General features: G+C 43.6%; 2 protein-coding genes across 3 annotated transcripts; one reads left to right on the top strand and one right to left on the bottom strand.

Moving 5' to 3' along the window:
- Positions 1-6,360: 6,360 nt before the first annotated feature.
- On the bottom strand, positions 6,361-13,122 carry BBS12 (Bardet-Biedl syndrome 12). The gene is made up of 2 exons (XM_075090200.1): positions 12,658-13,122; positions 6,361-9,698 (listed from the first exon to the last, which is right to left on the bottom strand). The coding sequence occupies exon 2, from the start codon at positions 9,680-9,682 to the stop codon at positions 7,541-7,543; it is 2,142 nt and encodes a 713-aa protein (XP_074946301.1). The 5' UTR covers positions 9,683-9,698; positions 12,658-13,122; the 3' UTR covers positions 6,361-7,540.
- Positions 13,123-13,213: 91 nt separating this feature from the next.
- LOC142056042 (uncharacterized) lies at positions 13,214-19,643 on the top strand. 2 transcript variants are annotated; one of them, XM_075090203.1, is made up of 5 exons: positions 13,214-13,332; positions 15,131-15,286; positions 17,198-17,326; positions 17,433-17,570; positions 17,802-19,643. In XM_075090203.1, exons 1-5 carry the CDS (start codon positions 13,330-13,332, stop codon positions 17,889-17,891), a joined length of 516 nt encoding a protein of 171 aa, XP_074946304.1. In that variant the 5' UTR covers positions 13,214-13,329; the 3' UTR covers positions 17,892-19,643. The 2 variants fall into 2 exon arrangements, with proteins under 2 accessions (XP_074946304.1, XP_074946305.1); XM_075090204.1 differs by lacking the exon at positions 13,214-13,332 and adding an exon at positions 13,678-13,928.
- Positions 19,644-20,616: the final 973 nt, after the last annotated feature.

Raw genomic sequence — 20,616 nt, 5'->3', positions numbered from 1 at the left:
GCAAGTATTGCAAGCATTTGTAAGGACTTGCAGAAGTACATGCAGAAGGTTCCAGCTCAGGTTATGTTCTCAAGGCTTACTGTAATGCACACAACACAGTTCCAGCTCTGCTGGGCACTGTGAAATACAGAGTCCAGAATTTGCAAAACGTGCACACAGGGACAGCCAAAATGCTACCTGCAGCTTCCAAAACGGAAGCAACAGCAAAGATAACAAAAGTTTTCAGAAACAATGCAACAAACTGAATCCCAGTAATCACAGCACATCACCACTGAAATGCCACCAAAGACACCACTATGGGTGTTTTTCAAAAGTCTAAAGAAATAGATATTACTAACGGAATAAATAGATAGGATGCCAAAACAGAGGAAGCCATGTGTTCTCTTCTTTCTTGCTCCATTCAGGATCAAAACCAGTCTGTAGTTTGTGCACCTACCTGAGCTGTTCTCACTCTCCCTTCAACTGTGCTGAAATCACCCCTGTGGATGTAAGTTCTCGGAGCAATGTTATGTACAAAGGAAAAGCCCTTTAAGACTGCAGATCTAGTCATACTTGTTAACACATTGTCTTGAAAGGAAAGGGTCTTAGTCCTGCAGCTTTGCAATAAATGTTAATTAATCCAGCAACGCTCGTGGCAAGTGGCAGAATTTAGTCTATGATTTTTTGATTTTTCCAAATTTGTGTCATACAAACTATGCTCTAACTGTGTTGGTGTGGAATTGATCTCAAAAGGATTACTATTACTGATCTACAGAGAGAGGAACAAAACTGGCATATACTCCCTCTGCTTTAAAGTGCTATCAGCAAGCGAACCCTTCTACAAGTGACTTTGAGGAAAGAGCTGTAGAAACAGCAGTACAGGTGGTCACATGCTGGAAGTTACCAAAAGCTAAAAAGTTTAGCTAAACTCCCGAGGTAAAGAATTAATACAAAGAAGTTGTGCAAGGGACAGAGCAAACGTATCACTGTGCCACACTTTTCAACACCCTGATCCCTTCAAAAAGTAAAATATATCCCATGAAACCTTTGGGTTTGATACAAAAAAGCACATCAATAGCTGGTCAGTACCAGATCCATATTTTACAAGAGCTGTAGAAAAACACCTGAACAATTTAACACTCCCTGTCAATTTGCCTCATACAAATTGTAGGCTTGTAATAAGTCTCTGTTGTTAAAGGTTCTCCCAAAAGTGCCTGTTATATGCAGCAGTCGTGGTGACATTGCAAGTTCCAGTAACAGCAAGCACATCCTTGAAGCAGCAGCTCAGTTACATTTGAGTATGGCACTCTCACACAGCAGGGCGTTATGGCTTTTAAACATAAAAAAGGTTTTTTAAAAAAATCAGTAATGAGACATTTCATTCATTCTTTACCTGGCAGGGCTGGTGCAACTCCTCTAGATGTCCTGCCTCAGTTGGTTACAGGAAGCTGACCTGCTTTTCACTGAAGAAGGTCAGTTCTTGATGCTGGCCTGCTGCAAGATCCCCAGTTACTTTGGTCCACTGCAGAAAGCCATACACAAGGGAACTTCTTAACGTCACTGGGCGAGACGCATGCTGAGAACACTTGTTCCAGAACAAACACTGACAGGAATAAATCAAGAAGTTTAAAAGGAAATAAAGAGGTTAGGCAGCTTCCATACACAGACATCAGAATAAGCTTGTTTCTTATTCAGTCAGACAATACTACTCCTAAGTCCACCCACAGACATTTTATAGGAGGCTAGGAGTGCTTGGAGGGTACAGAAGATACATAAAAGATATCATTTATAGCTGCTAGTGTCATTTTACGTTGTTCAAAAATACTTTTGTGTGAGTTTGCATCAGTGTCCCAAAGTAAAAAACATACCAAAAGGTAATCTAGTCTCACTAACTACAGACCCCAACATGTGAAAAGGGAACAGGCTGGACAGGTGATGTTTCTGAGTAAAAAAGCAAACCATGTTATTCCCCCTGAATGAGGAACACAGGACAGCATGCAGATTTTTGAAATATTGAATGCTGTAAAAAAATTCCACTCCACTCACCAAACTTGAATCTTTCCCAGGATAAACTGAAGTGGAGATAAGGCAGCCCAGAAGAGCATCCCAAATAGTCAGTCTGCTTTCATATCCTCCCACCAAGTCATTCCAAACCATCTTGGCTCAATAAAAAACAACCCCAGCTATTCCTGATTCCAGAGTGCCTGGCTCAGGAAGGTTTAGCTTTGCCTTTGCTGGAAGACACCCAGCTCCCCAGTCCCTTGGGCAGGTGAAGGGCAGGGCAGCCAGCTCACAGCCGGGCAGGGCAGCAGGCAGCCAGGGTGGCAGAGCTCACAGGTGGGATGGCTGGGGCAGCAAGCTGACACCTGCCAGGCTGCTCCATGCCCCGGCAGCACATCTGGCCTGCTGCAAGCACCGGTTGCACACATCCCTCTCTCTAAATATATGCGCACACATGATCTAGTCTTACTTCAGTCTTACTTAATTTTTCCACATGAGAATTTAGAGAGAAGGTCCAAAGGGAAGAGGTGGAGCCATAGAACTCATCTGAGACATAGCCTGTCCCAGTTCTCCTTCTTTTGCTCTTTTCTTTACCCACTGTGCTGTAGCAAGGCAAAGAAATTAATAACTCTTCTGCACCATGCTTATGGGTCACTTTACAGTAGACATAAACCTTGGGGAAAACTCTGTAATCAAGACTTCCTTCTACCTTTGGGATTTAAGCTAACATCTTTGCACTGGGACAATGAAGTTTTTCCTCAAATATTGAAAAGAAATGCAAGAAAAGCTGACAGACTCCCCACTGCACAGAGGGGAGCCAGACAGCACGTACCCTAACTCCAGAAAACCAGGCTTTGCCACACACAAAACAAACCTCCTTCCAGTAACCCCTGACATGCTACTTGCGCTGTTACATCTAGAGGAATACAGCTTGGAAAGCAACTTCTTCAACAGCACAGCTAAAACACACCTCACTGGTCTCTTGCTGGCTAGCGCTCTGTAGCACGTTCCTACCTCTGTAATACCTGTGTTTATGCCAACTGATACACACAAGTAAAATTAGGTTTCAGTAAAGCTCTATTTTTATTAGGAAAATAAAGGTGTATATATAGGATGCAACAAAATGAGGGTGGCAAACACTTGACCCATGAGTTAGCTGAGATTTGGCATGGGCACACTTCTGTAAAAGCCAGGGGTTTATTTCATTCACCTAGCACAATCAGTCAACACAGTCTACATTGTTAGCCTTCGTGTAGCCCGCCCCTGTCTCCCTGACAGGACACCTCACCCCTCAGGGCAGAGGTGCACCTTCTACCTCTTTTGTCCTTCAACTGATGGGATAACTCGGTCTACCAGTCACTTTGTCCTTGTGAGTAGAGCTGAAAATCTCATCCCTCTGTAACTTCTCTCCTAGGTTAGACCCCCCTCTCCGCCTCCCTCCCCTATCAAAGGGAAATGTCCTCCCAGCCTCTTCAGCAGCCCTGGCCTTGGATATCAAAAGGAGGTCAGTACAAATACACTGTCTCGACTTCCTCAGCTCTCTTTTGAGCTCAGGTTTTCTCCTTCAGCCCTTCCTGCTCCATAACTACCTTAACCTCCCCAGCTTCCACCCTCCCACAGTCATTTCTTGACCTACCTGGGGACCATTGCCTCCCACATTTCCAAGCTCATTTTTTTCAGCATGCCTGGTAGCAGGCAAACTATCAGGTGCCTCTTGACAATCATCAATCATCAGGCTATCAGTCCTGTGGGACCAGGATTTGCAAGCAGGCTGTGCTCTCTAGGCGAGCCTGGCTTGGGACAAGGGTCTTGTTGCTATGATTGAGACCTCTACTACATTTCAGGAAATCATGAAGGAGCAGAGAGGCCTAAAGAGTTGGCCTTATAAACATTAAATAAAATGGCATCAGCCCTAAACAGAAGGAGGAGTGAGCCAGGAATGATGATACTGGGATACAAGGAAATGAGGCACCTGTCTAGGATAGGGTTTCAGCAGGGAGACGCTGCCTCCTCCTTGGGACAATCCCTTCCCTAAAATCTCTGCCATTTCCCAATTTCCCAGGCACATCGAATGTTAACAGCTTAGCTCTTCCATCATATCATACTCTACACAAACAGCCCTTCATGTGCCTTAGGAGGAGCCTCTGCCCGGAGAAGCTGAAACGGCCCGCAGCAGTTGTTGAAATAATTCCCTGCGCTGAGAGCCACGGCAGGCACGCACAGGACCTCATGCTGTGTTGCAAAGAGGTTTGAGAGATTTGTAGCTGAGGAAGCCACACGTGTACACTGTGTTTCATACTGCAGAAGGAGGATGCCTTGAGGACGGCACGCATGTTAATCTTCTATGCATATCAAAGAAATAATTTTTAGTCCAGGACACATCTAGCTAGTTTATAGGATTTTCCATTTCCTTGGCCTGTAGAAAAGCAAGTGTTAAAAAATCAAAATATAATGTCTGACAGCTTTTTAGAAAACCTCTGCATCACAATATTTAAATATATCATTATGTGCTTTTTAAAAGCCTGATTGGAAAAATTACATCATTTTGGATTTTCTCAACATTTGGTGCGTCAGCTCTCGGTGTCTAAGAGCCCTATAAATAGATGTTTGGACCACCTCAATACAATTCATGTACGTGGTTTTTCCATAATCCACTTAACTCTATTATTCAAATAAAGTGCAACTGGATCTTTTCTTGGGAACAGGGATTACGCAATGCTCAGTACAGGAGGTTCAAGAAAAACAGGATAAAGCCAAACATAAGCTGCAAACACTTGCAAAGCAGCAGTTTGTTTATATTTATTTGTATGCTGTACCTCCATTTCTTTCTCACCTAACAGCCTCTAGCTCCTTTTGCCTCTTTTGATCTACCAAACTCTTTCTCTCTCATGTCTTAGTAAGCCAAGAATGTGGCCAAGCAGTTAAACAGCAATTGCCAACTAATTAATAGTGAAAATATAATTGCAGGATGATCAAAACATCAATATAACTAGATCCCTGTGCTGCTAGGAACTACTGTTTCAAATTAAAGTTATAAACCCCTGTAGTATTGATGAGATTCTGCCAACATCCACTGAATTCTGGAGCTTGTTAGAAAACCAAAATATTTACAGTCTCAGGTCAGAGATGGCTAAATACAACGAGCATAGCTTTCTACACACAGAAGTTTTTCTCTCATATTTCTAAAAGGCAACTGCTATTAATATGCTCCCTTCACCTCCTTATGAGCCTTCCAGTTACATGCCAGTAGAATACAAATATAAAAATATGCAATTCAGACGCAAGGACTCTGAATTAAACCTTTGAAAATATACTGTGTAACACTAATACACACACACATATATATACACACCTATATGTATCTAAACCTATTTTGAGGGTGAATTTCATTATCTGTGTCTTTCTTTTCTTTATATACTGAATATATCAATTATTCACCCAGTGTGAACCACTTGGGTAAACAGCTCTGTGAAAGATCTGAGTATATAATTTGATACAATATACATTGGCGTAGAAGAAAGCTCCACGATAAAATGCATTTAGATGGATCCTTTTCTTCATAAGAATGAAATTAGGGCTTCTGGTCAGTTCAACACTCAAAAGCTGTTTCTAAGGGTCCCAATTTCACCTCATGCTTAAGGTTAATTTAGAACCTCAGTAGCCTACCTCACCTCTCTGGGGAACTCCCAGTCATGGAGACCCAAAAGCTGTCAGCAAGTCTCAAAACTTGCTACTTTTAGCAGAACGCAGTTTAGGTTATGAAGTTATGAAGTTATGTGTTATGGCGGTGAAGCTATCAAAGGAAGCAAAGAAATTTGGAAAACATGAGGGAGGTAGAAAATATCAGATACTGTCAAACATCTACTGACAATTATAATGGGATATAATGTCGAAGTGTTGGCACCACGGGAAGACATTTTAGGAACTGTCTTTCCTTTTCATTAACTCAAGCCCTCCAGAATTAGGCACCGTGAAGTGCACAGGTAGAGGGGAAGGGCCTTCCCAGGAGGAACGAGCAGCTCCAAGAGGGAACAGAGGCAGAGAACTGTGTGAAGGCTCAGGAGAAGTCAGCTGGGGGACTGCCAGTGGTCACAGGGGTTTGAGGCAGCCGATGGCTCTTCTCTAAGACGTCTTCTGCAGTGGGAAGGTACCGCAAGGGTATTAAGTCCAGAAGAAAAAACATCCACTTAAAATAGTAGATAAGTTGCAGTGAGGGCTCTAACAGTAAAATAACCACTCAGTTTTTGTCTGCCTTTGCACTGAGTCACGACTCAGAGAACACTCTTCAGCCCACCCCAATTCTCAGCTTTCACCACAGAAGGACTGTCTGCCACCAGCACCAGCAATCACGAGTCAGTGCCTAACCCGAGCAGCGTCGGCCACTAGCATTTAATGAGAAAGCTCCTAAAAGGAAGAATCTGCTTTAGTATTACCATTTCCATTCTTTTTCCATTCTGTTTTCACCGGACTGATGAGACGTTTAACTTTGTGATTCAGAATTCCAATTTCACAAAAAAAAAAATCTCCATAGTTACACACCTCTTTCTTGCAACAAAGTGCCAGTTCTCCATGGCTCTGCTTTTGAATTTTAAGCACTGAAGGACAGTAAAAATGCCTTGCCTCAATCATCATGATAGATTCTTTTTAATTTTTAGCCAATAGCTAAAACATACAACAACAATTTCCTCTCTGCAAGGATAACTGAAAGGGCCCAAAGGAAATAATCTAAAAATCCAACTTGCAATGAAAAAGAAAACTTTGTGTAGAGATACAACCATTCTATAGTACCAAAAGGGAAGATTCATCCTGAATTTATGCCAAAACAAGAGACATTCCAAAGGGTATATATTTGATTTTGGAGATATATGGCCCATATAAATGTGCAAAAGTAGGATATACCAATACAAACTCACAGCATAAACTGTAACACTCATAAATTATTGCAAGTTTAACTCTTACATTTGCAATGTACAGAAATTAAGAGCAAGATACTAACTAAAAATTGTTACATATATTTTTTCATTTAACACAAGTATGCCAATGTTATGTAAGAGACCCCTACCCTTCTTTAGAAGACATTAAAAGACAATAAACAAGAATAATGTACAGAACACAAGTCCAAATACCTTATACAGACAGCACATGTTCAGAACAAAAGCATATCCAAGGTATCAAACTCTTCCCCAACTGGACTTGACATGTACCCACCTGCCCAGTGCTCATCACACTGAAAAGAAGAACCGCACATCTGCTCCGCTAAAGATGATTAGAGAACTCAGTTTGACTGGATTAATCTATCCCTACAGACAACATAATTAGTTAGAAATGCATGGCTGGGGTTAGAGGTAAGCCACAAGTGATTTTGGTTTGCTATTTAACTCCTGTTTCTAGAAATGGGAAATTATATCTACCTTGTGACTGTCTCACATGCTGGTTTCGACTGCTACGCTCTCAAGTCACAACCACATCTAAATGTTTGCTTTGTAAACTACGAAGAAACGTAGGTTGCACCTGGACTTCTTCCACTGACTCATAGACTTATAAATAAAGCCTGCAAGTCCTATAAAAACATAAATTCATTCGACAGATGTGGGTTCAACAGCTGATTCCTTTTGCGACCTGTGATAATTTCGGCATCTGTTTGAAGCACTAGTAGCACCAAGTCCAGAGCTCTCCGCCATGCTTCTGTCTTGGCTGTCACATTATCATAAACTCTTAAACCCGCTCTGTGGTCAGCAAAGGGACCAGAACCATCCCTGAGCAGATGACCTCTTCTAAACTCTTGCAATATATATGCTGAGGGAGAGCCACAGTCAGCTGCTTTTTTGAGGTGATGATCAACTGAGGTACGCGCTTCCAACTCCGATGCAGCTTGTGCAGTGTTACACATAACCACTGAAAGATACTGCTTCCAGCCGCTTGCTAATGCTTGGAGCACAACCGATTTACACTCCGTCACAGATGCTGCCAGCCAAGGACTGTGAAACTCTCTCACAGCATCTTTATTTGCTGGCTGCAAAGGCTGTTCTGCAAGCATCTGAATGTGACTAAGGCACAAGAGCTCCACTGCACCACCACCAAGAAAAACCTTCTCGTCGACTAAAGCATGATGGAGTCGATACACTAAAGTCCAGAAGCGGTCTTCAACGAGCTGCATCTTTGAAGCTACAGTAGTGGTAAGCACAGCCGTGAGCAGAGGAATTTCGTGCGCTTTTATCCTGACTGGCACAAGCTCACCCAGATCCATTGCACGCCCGTCACAGGCCTTCCACAGCTCCACTTGGGCCCCGCTCCCCACACAAGCAGCATTCAGCTGGGTGAGGTATGTCACTGGCTGGGCCTTGGTGACCTCCCCAAAGGCACACAACACGTCCCGAGTCACAGAACCGACTACCAATATACTGTTTGCTATGCATCTTTCCATTAAGTTTGCGCACACATTTCCTTTGACCAAAACCATGTCTACTTCAAAGCTTATCAGAATATCTAACATACTGCTGAGCCACAAGTCCCCTGCTCTGCCTTCCTGTAGGCTACGATGCTCCAATATGGTCCTTACATTGCACGGTCTAGTAAAACCTAAGTGACGATATTGTTCAGTTAGGTCACCGTCCATGAGCAAAATCCGAAGGGGTTTGCCTTCAAAGCGTTTGATAACTTTGGCTTGTTCTGGTGATACTAATGTAACAAAACCTTGGGAGACACAAGAATAGCTTTCAGGCAGGCCCAGTAAACAGCACGTCACAATTTCTGCAATATTAAACTGGGAGGAGCCACTGCGTTCTGCTCTCTGTTGTTGATACGCAACAATGCTTTGTAGCAGTTTCACGCTAGCCTCATTTCCGTGGCTCAGAGTCATTGCCAGGTGCCCTAAGCCGTAACACTCACATGGATCTGCTGATTGCCCTGAAAGGTGTCCCTGAAAATGACCTTGCTGACTTGAAAAATGGCTTTTTCCTAGAGTGCTGAAGTATCTGCTGTGGGTTAACTTTGGTTTGTTACAGCTGGATGCAATAACACCACTTCCAGAAATCACAGAAGTATTTTTGTCACCCACTGGCTTGACAAGAGAAGCTATTGAACCACAGCCGGCCAAAGGTGAAGCCAGGCACTTGTTAAAATTACAATCATCTTCTTGATAGGAACAAGAAATTATTGGAATGACTTCTTCTGGTGCAGAAATATCTTTCTGCAAATACAGGAAACACTGAGGATTTAGAAGACTGTCATGTCCAATTTGGCAAGTTTCGCTTTTAAAAGCATTTGGCCTAACGCTGCTAGAACATAGCTCTTTATTTACATCATGTATTGATATTTGAAGACACTGGACCCTCTCACAGCAAGAGTTCAACCCCTCAGACATCACAGATACTATTGCTGAAACAGGAACATTCTGCTGGAGGCACTCCAGCACGGCATTGCTCCATGCACCAGTGAGAAACAACAGGGTACTCATCCCAGTCTTAAACTCCTTGTTTTGTGCTTGAATGGTTTCATTAAGAAGCTGCCCGGCAGCACTAGTCAAATCCAAACTTTCAATCAGTCTAACAGCAGAACAAATCAATGTGCTTTGGCTGGTGGTTTCATCCACAATGAATTTGCATGATTTCATCGGCCCCAATAACGTTCTTCCAGCTAACGCCAAGGATGCGAGTTGCTGAAGTCCAATATGTCTTCTTGCGTTCACATCCCTGAAAGCCATGGGCAGCAGGCAGCATCTGTGAACAGAACACAAACTTATTGCCCCATCCTCACAGCGCTCCAGAGCATATATCACCCAAAAATGAAATTAACAATGTAATGTTGACCACAGCTCTCCTGTGAGGCTGTCTGTGGAGAACAGGTCTTCACCCTGGGCACTTATTATGAGCTCGCGATGCACCTAGCTGCCGAAACAGTGCACTGCTAAAACACCATGGAATTTCTTCTTGCTGGTGAATAGTACAGTGCTGGTAATTCCAGTGACTTCTTAAATGTGAAGCAGTACAGATTCTATAAACCTATCACTTCTGACCGGCTATCTGGAATTTCAGTTATTTGCCTTACTTAGGGCAACAGCTCCTTTGAGCAGAGTGGACAATTACATGCAAAATCAAAGAGCTCTGTACAGATGCGTCTTGGTACTGATATCTATACCACTAACTTTATCCTTAAATCTGGAAAAACATAAGCAAACTTATTTATTCCAATTCTATTTATTGCATTTAGCACGTGCCACTACTTCATTAAATGTGCATGGAAAGGAATGCCACTTCTTTATACCTCACAAAGCAAACTGCCAAGACTTTAAAGTTTTGACCTACTACTCAGTTTTAACATGCCAAAAATAAGTCTTCTTTCCCTTGAAATCCCTTCCACACCACACTCCTGTGGCAGACCACATGGATTAAACTAAAGCTTCCTTTTTTTTTTCTTTCTTTTTTTAAATGAAAAAGCATACACACCAAGAATTAAGAAGCCTTAGCCATGTATTTTTTATGTTCAGATTCAAACAATTTGTTTCATCTCCCTAAATGTCACAGCTATTCCAAATCTAATAAACTCTTTTCTCCCCACTCAGTGAAAGTCCATCTGAATATTGAACTAAGATAACATGTGAATTTAAAGCGCAGAGTAGGCTGTTGGAAATAACCTTTATATGCTGACAGACCTGAAGTTCTACTCTAGCCCAAACTGACAACAGAATTTCCCTTCAACTACTAGATACATCTTGAAGCACCAAAAGAATCATTAACCAAGAAATTATTTTAGTCTACAGCTAGCCCTAGTCAATAATTTAAGAAAAGGGCTCTTAGATAAGCAAGTACTTTTGACGTTAAAACTACACTGGCAGTGCGCATCTGACAACCGCCATTCAACCTGCTTACAGGTTTTTCTAGACATTTTTCTTGGCAATCTCTTGTGACCATGGCCTAGCCATGCTACGTATCCATATCAGTACTTGCAGCAGTAATAATAAAAAAGCCTCTTTTTTCTTAACTGGAATCCTTAGCTTAATATCACAGGTAGCTTGTTTTGAAACAAGCAAAAAAATGGGCATGATTAAATAGTAATCATGTATGAATATGAAATATTTCAGTACGAAACATGTTTTCCCCCACTTCCCCCAAAACTCATTCCATCTGATTTCTCTTAAGGATTTACTACAACAGTAATTTTGGTCTGGGGTTTTTTTGTGTGTTTTTTTTGGGGGTGGGGGGGTGGGGGTGTTTTTGGTCTTTTTGTTGGGGTTGGGGGTGTGTGTTTGTTTGTTTTTTGGGGTTTTTTGTTTTTTGAGATCATCCTTTCTGAATTCAAGCCGTTCTCAACTAGGAGTGGTCGCTTCTCAACCTGCTTGTTTTGATAGAAAGAACAAATAACCAATTTGTGGTTCTCTTCATAAAATTTAGGAATGAGCTAAATTAGCTACGCTGAAAGGCCAAGTATCGCTCTCTGACTACCTCGGTCCTTGGCACGTAGTTCTCGGCAGAAGACTGTGCCGCTCTTTGGACGGGAGGCGACTACAGAAGGACTGGTGAGAAAGGGGTTTCCATTTTCCAGTACAGCAAACGTTCTTACTCCCCAGTCACTCCCAAATGAGGGCTCAGCTCAGCAATATGAGCCACTGTCTTCTTGGAATTGCATTTTTATTTCATCAAACGTGAGTGAAACCACAACTGGTTATAAGACAGATTAATTATAGTGTAGCACCTTCTATCAAGTCAACGCACTTTCACCAAACCTCAACACAGCCAACTACAAGTTGCTTAGCAAAAATTTTCTCTGAAATTTAAGTTGAAAAATGTGCCCCTTGCTTTCAGCTTAAACTCATACTTTAAAACTGTATCGTCATTTTGGACACCAGCCTGTACTCCTGCAGATCCTTAAACCTGAACCAAATGGACCCAGTGCTTGGCTGCAAAACCAGCTGAAGGCAGGGCAGGCACTTGCAGGAAAAGAATGGTTTTATTTCATTGCTTGCACCGCCTCTGGCACGTGTGATTTATGAATTTGTGATACTCCGCCCCGCCCCCCCCCCCCCCCCTTGGTCTTATGCATGTTATTTTGGCAAAACTATCATGCTATCCTATGTTGTAGGAACAGATAAACAGCAGACCCGAAATTCAACTTTTCATCCCCCCCATCCCCTGACCTTTTACCTCTTTCTCCATCCACTCTGAGGTGGAAAAGGTAAAGGGTCAAGTGGAATTACATTTTAGAGTCAAACACAAGAGAGGTCAGCAAAGAGAAGGAGGCATCCTGGAGAACGGGTAGTAAAGGACAGCCACGCATGAGACACCAACCGCAGATGGCTTCTGCTGAGCTCACTTGCAGGCTGACCTACTGCCACCTGCCTCATCACCTGTCTCTGCAAGCAAAATAAAACAGCTTTACGTTCATTGTATGTTTACACGCATAGGTTTTAGGTTTTCAAGTGAAAAAATCTGGGATACAAGAGGTATGCCAAACACTACTCACTTTACCTTACAGCACTTCAACATAAAGGCTAAACTAACACAACAAAATTTTAGATTGGTTTTCCAAATTAATGCATTTCTGTGAAAGGTTGGTTAAAAGAGTCTTGCAGGCATGCATGCGCACGCTTTCCCTTGTGGCAGCACCGGTGCACAACAAACGAGAAACGGTTAGAAAATGTTCTACTTGCAACTACGTGTTCAGGTACCTGTCACGACTTACCTGCTCTACCTAAGAGCCAGCGCTATTGCTACTAATGTAGGAAGAGGAAGAGCTTCCTCGATTAGCGGAGCCGAACCCAAGGGCCGTGGTGAACCAGCCTCGCGTCACTCGCAGCCTGGAAGTGGCAAGCAAGCGGGGAGGCAGAGGGCAGCCCGCCAGGAGCCTGGGGACAGCCCTGGGCAGCGGAGGGCAGCCCGCCAGGAGCCGGGGAGGCGGAGGGCAGCCCGGAGCTGCCCTGCTGAGGCCTGCTGGCGGCCGGGCCGCTTCCTGCCGGCGGGAGGGCCGGCCCCACAGCGGTTTGCTGCCGGTTCCTCACCGATTCGGCCGTGTTTCCCTCCGCTGCCCGCGGCTGGGCCAGGCTGAGGTGAGCTGAGGTGGGACGACAACGCCGCGCGCCGCCACCAACCACCACCGGGCCCCGTTGCCGGGGCGACGCCACCGCTTCTTTGTACCCACCCTCCCCCCGACATCACAAGCCCGCCAGGCGCCATTGGCCCGGCGAAAAGGCAAAGGGGCGGGCTCCCCGGTGCGTCCGGCTCGCTCATTGGACAGGCCCGTGTCCGTTCCGGGCGGCGGCGGGTGCTCTCGCCTCCCTGAGGTGAGGCGGGCCGGGCCGTTGGGAGCGGCGGGGCCCTGCGCGCCGTCCCCAGCCGGAGCGGCGTCCCCGGCCAGATGGTGAGCGTGCGTCCGCCCGTCCCCTGCCCCCGGGCTCCCCCTCCCTCCCCTCGCCGCCTCCCGCGGAACGGCTGGTGCGGGGTCCCGGCCGTGCCCCGGAGCACCGTGCCTTGCTCCGGCCCTGGCCGGCGGGCGTTGGGCCCGACGGGCTGTGGGGAGCTGGCGCGGGGCTGCCAAGGCCGCGCTGCCGCTTGGTTCCCTCGCCCAACGCGGAATCCAACACCCCGGCCGGAAAGGGACAGGGAATCCCCCCTTTCTGCCCCTTAAAAACTTGGCACTATGAAAAAATAGAGTTTTCCTCCCGATAAAACCCCCAGAACCGCAAAATACGTCCCCTGCTTCCAGGGCGCGGGGGTACCCCGAGGAGATACGCCTGGTCGGTCTTGGCAGAGCTTACCGACACCCTCCCCTTCCTCGGGTCCCGTGTGGCACATGTAAGCGGCACTGGCCAGGCCAGATGAAGAGGCTGATGGATTTGCACAACTCGGTTTTGAAATAAATAAAACAGGAAGCAACGCACACGCTGCTCCTCGGGATCTTCAACGTTTTCGCTAGATTCGTAGGTGTATATACAGGATGCAAGAAAAACAGTTCAGGTAGCGTGTTAGAGGTTTTTCAGTCATTTATAGTTAGGAAAAGGTCTCACGTGGGTTTCTCCCAGAGCAGAATGTCAAGAGTAAAAAAAGTCTGATGCCTGCGTTAATAGCAGGGGAAAATCAGAGGTGTGGCAGGCAAATCGGTTTGCGATCCAACCTGGAGGGACAAATCATGTTAAAAAAATGAAATTCCATTTTCAGTAACAACAAAATGGAATCTTCTGTGTTACGCATTACATATTTAAGAGAGAGATCCCAGCCAAAAAATGGTAACAATTCAGCAGAGGTAAGAGATTGCTCAGCAGTAGCTACAAAACAAATTCCTTTCTCAGTATTTGTTTTATTTACTTTCATAAAGCCCAGCCAGTTAAAGGTGGGGGTGGGAGGGACTGCCCTGCCTTCCATGAATCTGTGCAGATTCAGGACTAAAATCTGTCTGCTGCTGGTTTAAAAGAAAACCTGTACTCCCAGGAAAACATCTTTCCTGCTCTCTAGGCGGGTGGTGGGGGAGAAACGTGCTGTACTGCACTAGCTTATGCCAGAAGCAGGAGAGGACTCGGAAGCATCCTGGATAACGACACATCAGCTCAGCACAAGCAGATTAGTTCTCCTTATGGGACAGATTTTGCGCTGATCTCACTGTTACCACAGCGTCATGTTACCTGGCAGCACAGCTAGTTGGTGGACAAGCAGGCTAGAGCTACGCAGCTCCCTTTAAACTCTGCTCCGACAGAGCAGATGCTCTCAGACATCCCATTTCAGTGCTGAATTTGAGTCCTGCTTACAGTCAAGACCAGCCTTTTTAGTGGCGAGGATGATTTATTCACGTTTTCCAGGTGAAACCAACTCCTGACACATCAAAGCAACCGGCCAGAGGTGCAGAGGGTCTTAGTCACCTCAGTGGAGTGGTCATTTGCAGACTGCCTGCCTGTTTTTCTGGCATTACTCCTTTAATTGATGATCTTTCTGTTTAAAACAGTACACATGAAGCCCAAATGTGTATTCCCCACTAACAAAGTCTTCAGCTTGTTTTCTTTTTAGAATAACATAAGAAAATGAGCATAGAGACCATGTCTACCACTTGCAGTAAAGTGTCTCTTGCTTCTGCTACAGCTTTACTGTTGTTATTTAAAATTTAGTGGTGTTTTGAATTTTCCTCGAGTGGGCTATTTCTTATCTTTTCTCTCCTTTGCTTTCTGAAGGCATCCAACTACAGAAAACCTGGCTTAAGTACAGTCCAGCGGAAGAAGAGTGGCTTGAAGCCTGAACTTACAGAAGAGCAAAAGCAGGAAATCAGAGAAGCTTTTGATTTGTTTGATACTGATGGATCTGGAAGCATCGACATAAAAGAACTGAAGGTTTTCAAACTTTTAAACTTTTTTTTCTTGGATGGAAGTATCTTTGACCTCAAAATTGTAGCTGCCTATCCTGTTTGTCCAGCCAGCCCTAACTATTTTAAACTAGTTTTGGAGTACAAACAAGAATAATGGTTTGCTGTCATGACTGAACTCGGGGTGTACTACTTGGTTAACTACAAAAAGCTCAGGATCTGATACTTCAGAGAAGACAGGCTTCTCTACACAAAGATAGTAGGTCAGATAGCTTTGAATATCTGAGCATCAGAGGAACTAAGCAGTTCTTCTGTTTAGGTACACACATTGCACATTTCACTTTTCATGACTGGCTAAGATCATTGTTTCTGAAAAGTGGATTTTTGTTGTTTAGGGATGAATATCAGAATATCTTTTTTTTCCTTCATCCCAGAACTAAACACACAGATTTTGTGCACATTCAGGAAAGATACAACCATATTCTCATACACATAATTGAAAAATTACCTGGTTTTTGATTTAAAAAAGAACAAGACAGAGATCTGAGTTGCACTTCAGGTTCAAGTAGCATGTGCGTGCGTGCGTGCTACATGCATACACACAGTGGTACAAGGGGGAAGATTATTCTTTTCTGTGTTTTTATGTGCCTGATGTTTAAGCGTGAACCTTTTATCTTAATTATCTCCTTGACTTCTCACATACACGCACTCTTGCCTCCATTTCTGTGTATGTAACCTAGAAGCATGAGTTACTTAAGCTATAGGGTTTATTTGGAAGTACTTACGCTCGCTTAAAGAGAGTGTTCTCTGAACACAGATTATAAGTGTTAAAATACAGTTCTTAAAATGGACTGAAATGTTTTAGCATCAACCATTTAATGCTATGTTTTTCTTTTTTCAAAATTAATTTGAAATAATAGATATTTTACAATAGAAAGTGAAAGACAAAATGGAACATTTTCAGTTGTCCCATCACAAGAAACTGGTCAGAAAACACACTTCAGTTAAATGTTAAGTTTCTGGTGAGTTGGCACTTTCCAGTAGAAGAGCATTGAGTGAGAAAATTTCTGCATAATATTAACTATTGATTTCCACTAGAGCACATAGGAAGAACGAATGTTCACAGTTCAAATCTTCCTCTAGTTACACGTTCTTGAAACTTCGGTTTCTGAATTAAATATGCTGTAGTGATCCAGCACACCAGGCTTGTGAAATTACTCATAAACACAGAAAGTAGCAAAATCGTCGTTCCAGGCTGGTGAAATACCAGAGCCTGGTTTTAAACAACGTTATTGTTAAGCATTTGTACAACAATCTCCACAGCTGTTCTTACAGTTGCTTGTACTCTGAAAGGCTGAGGAGGTCTGCTTGTCTCTTCCTCACCTAGCAGAGCAGTCACTCTTTGCTGAGACTGAGACACTCAGGCATCACTCTCCCGCTCCCCCCTCCCCACCACCTAGCCAGAAGCGCCAAGAGCTATGCACATGGATTTCTTCTCTCTCGTGTGTACTGGCTTGTGTAAGTTAACCACATGTAATTCTGCACCCATCAAACTTAACAGGCATTCTGCCCTTAATTTCAAATGGAGCGAGATCACACCGCCGGTCTCCAGCCTCCCCTGAATTTTGATAATGCAGTCCCTTTGCAAGCTATGTGGATTGGAACCTTTAGATAATTCAGAAGCAAACAGTTTCTCCTAGTTTCAGAAATATATTCATGTTCCACATGGATCTAAAGAGAAAATAGGCTGGAGTCTTAAGAATATCAAACCTACGCTATTACTGTTTGGAAAGATGAAACAAGCTGGTAAGAGATAAAGATGTTTTCATTGTAGGGGGTTGTTATTACAGTTTTTGATGAGGAAATTAAACAAGCTGTAGCGCAGCTGCTGACACTATTAATACTGGTGGCCTCCTGACAGAATTGCTTTTTGGCACAGGTTGCAATGCGTGCTTTAGGCTTTGAGCCAAAGAAGGAAGAAATTAAGAAAATGATAGCAGATATCGACAAAGAAGGAAGTGGCACCATTGACTTTGAAGACTTTTTGGCTATGATGACGCAAAAAATGGTAGGAATTCTTAACAGAAATTCTTGTGACAGCATAAAAAAAATACTGAAAAGGAATATCTCGGTGGCAGGTGTCTTCTAATTAACATGTTTTACTCTGGTTTTAGAGTGAAAAGGATTCCAAAGAAGAAATCTTGAAAGCTTTCAGATTATTTGATGATGATGGGACAGGAAAAATTTCATTCAAAAACTTGAAAAGGGTTGCCAAGGAGCTGGGAGAAAATTTAACAGATGAAGAACTTCAGGTAAATTCTGATTTGCCAGAGCTTTTCTAACAGGCACAGACCAGCCCTGTAGCTCCTAAGGACTGGGTGGGAATTTCTGCCTATACAAAGAGGGCTGAGAGGTCAGAAATACAACGAGCAATCAACTACATAGTTACATTTTGGCATGAAGCACTTCTGATTTGTTGTTGTTTTAATGAATGGAAGATTTAAGAGTCCAGTGTCTGATCAAATGTACAACATGTTTTGTAGGAAATGATTGATGAAGCTGATCGAGATGGAGATGGAGAAGTAAGCGAGCAAGAATTTTTGAGAATCATGAAGAAAACTAGCTTATATTAATATTTGTTGCCTTGCTCTAGAGCTGTTCCAAAAGATAACCTGGAAAAGACTTAAAAACTGGGCTTGTGTCTCCTGCGTATTTTCTGCCATATAAAGAAAGCCTGGAAGGACAGGTTTTTGGTTCATTCTTCTTTTTCAGCAAAGTTAATTGGGGGAGGGGGGCTTCAGTACCCACAGCTGTTAAAATGAGATACTACAGAAGTGGAAAGGAAGGATGAACTGAACCTGCAAGGGGGGGGTCCCTCCCCCTCCCCTCTATTTTATTGATTGCCATTTTGGCTAAAAAACACTGTGTTTCAACCATTTAACTGAAACACATTTCACTTGATGTGAGGGTTCCCACTGCTGCTGGGAAAGGTCACTTTTGACTTTCCTACGGCTACAGAATGAATGTACAAGCACAGTATTTTTATCCCTTTTAAGGCTTTTAGGTTATCTTTTGGGTATTTGTCTCCTTTTGTTTATTTCCATGAAAGACTCTAAAACCAACTGCATATCTGTCTGTACTACTGTATGAAACACTCTTTTCCTATGGCAAGTTGTTTTCGGGCCTAGTGGGAAGCAAATGTAGATAACCAGATTTCATTCGCAGCCGTGTGCCATCAGTAGATGTTCTTCTGTTTGTCTGATCATCTGAAATCTCGTTTACTTGAATGTAACCTGCTTGGATTATCAAAGTTTATTGTATAACCAGTGAACATCTTGTGCCATTGCTCCTGCTCCCAAGGCATTGCAGACATTAGTTATGCCAGGGTTTAAGCACCTAAAAAGTTCACTTCTATGGTGCACTAGGGTAAATTTTCTCTTTGGGTGTTTATAGTCAATTTGCAGGGGGGACTCGCGTCTGAAGTGAAAAAGTAGCTCACCTTGGGCATCTGTGGAGCACTGAAATTTATTTAGATCCATGCAATCCAAATTCATTTCAGACATCACAGGTTTGGGTGTGGGGTTTTTTTGGGGTTGTTTTTTTTTTTTAAGGAGTAGCTTCATTTTCTTGACTATTTCTTGCATATACTGTCAGCCACGTTTCCTTCTGTATTACAGTGACAGAGTAGTGACACACAGCATGACAACCGATTACGTGGTTCTGCAGGAGGGTTTATCTTTGGGTCCTGATAAGATGATCAGCATCAAAACTCCAGGGAAATGGTATAATCCTACACCTAATAAGGCGCCTGAAGGAGAGTTTGTTACTGCTCACAGTGAAGGGGCAAGTAGGTAGCAAAATGTCAGAAGGGCTCAATGGAAAGAGGAGGGAAAGAACAGTGTTTCACCAGTATCTGTTAAGATCCCTCTTTTCTTCAGTCAGCTTCTGCTGCTTAGCAGTACTAACAAGGTTTGTAGAAGAAAGGAAGAGCCTGCCCCTGGATGAGCTCCTCATTACAGCTGCTTCAGCTCTTATGAGCTGTAAGGGCCCAGCAGGGGGAGAATTGGTTTCAGGAGCGGAAAGGAAAAGCATTCATTTACATGTCCTCTTCTCAGTGTGCAGATGCGGACCTCGCACATTTCTGCCCAAGTCCTCTGAGGTTTGGACTCGGAACAACTCTAAATAGACCCTCTCTAACCTGTACAGAAGTAGGCTTAAACCTGTGGGAGAGCAGGGATTGTGTAGGACCCTGGAAGACTCAAGAGACCTGTCAAGCCCCCTACTAACACATTCAGTGGCAGTAGATGTAACCTATAGTACTGTAAGCATTTTAAAATGTCTATTCACTTTGTACAAGTGTGAAATAAAACTGTTTTGCAAGTTAAGGACTCTTGATGTGCTTACTACGAAAACTAAATTTTAAAAATAATTTAAGTGTTAAATGGTTCGCCAAGTACATTTTCACTTTCATTTATCTTTTCTTTCAAAGAGAGTTGTTCTTCATTATTTGATGATTCATGCATTATTCACAAATATCCCCTCAAGAGGGAGAGAACATGAATTCATATCATTCGTAATTCCTTTCCCTCTTCCACTATGCTGATTAAAAGTTTCTAGTACTAACCACTTGTACTCAGAAAGGGAAATTTGAAGTTCTAGTTGATTATGGGGAATCCCAGAGCCTATTAGAGTGACTGTACATTTTTTTTTTAATGCTGCCACAGGAAGAGATCGATGACTGCTGTTTACCTATGATGCATGTCACTTCACTCTTCCTGTTCTAATCCCATTACCTGACTTCCGAAGGTAGGAAAAAGACACACAATCATACCTACCATGCACACTACAGCGGTGAAGTGTTATTTCTGGCTTGCCCATTCATCTCATAAGTCTGGAATGTCGAGCGGCTGAATTAGCAAGAAACTTGCAAGCATTAACGTAATAGAACAAGTGTCTCACTGTGCTTCGGTTCGTGTGGCAGTCGGGGATGCCTTGTCCCCCTCATCAGCCGCATGCTGAGTAGGACGACTCGCACAGCAATACCGACAGCAGCCCACAGCAGGGCTGTGTGGTTCCACATGAATTATCTTCAGTGCCCTTTCCTGTCCCTTCTAGAATTTTTATCTTTTTCCATTTCTCAACATAGTGGAGGAGAAGGAGCCTGACTGAAGCCAATGGCAGAACTCAAGAGTTCGGTTTGCGCGAGCAGCAGATGCTCAACTGCCCCTTCAGGAGTTTTCATCCTTTTACTGTGCTGGAGGAGGTCACTCGGGTGAATGAAGGGGGAAGGTACCCAGCAGACATTTTCCTGGGCTCTGTTCCAGTAGCTTATCCTAAACAGAGAAGACAGATCGCTTG

Source organism: Phalacrocorax aristotelis, chromosome 4 (assembly GCF_949628215.1).
Source record: "Phalacrocorax aristotelis chromosome 4, bGulAri2.1, whole genome shotgun sequence".
Classification (NCBI taxonomy): domain Eukaryota; kingdom Metazoa; phylum Chordata; class Aves; order Suliformes; family Phalacrocoracidae; genus Phalacrocorax; species Phalacrocorax aristotelis.
The sequence above is the reverse complement of the archived record's forward strand: the minus strand, read 5'-3'. Positions and strand labels throughout refer to the sequence as shown.

Excerpts from the sequence above, each read along its gene's own strand:
- BBS12 (XM_075090200.1), bottom strand. The coding sequence starts at position 9,682 with ATGGCTTTCAGGGATGTGAACGCAAGAAGACATATTGGACTTCAGCAA.
- LOC142056042 (XM_075090203.1), top strand. Across the intron at positions 15,287-17,197 it reads TCGACATAAAAGAACTGAAG|GTTGCAATGCGTGCTTTAGG; the intron begins GTTTTCAAACTT and ends TTTTTGGCACAG. Across the intron at positions 17,571-17,801 it reads TAACAGATGAAGAACTTCAG|GAAATGATTGATGAAGCTGA; the intron begins GTAAATTCTGAT and ends CATGTTTTGTAG.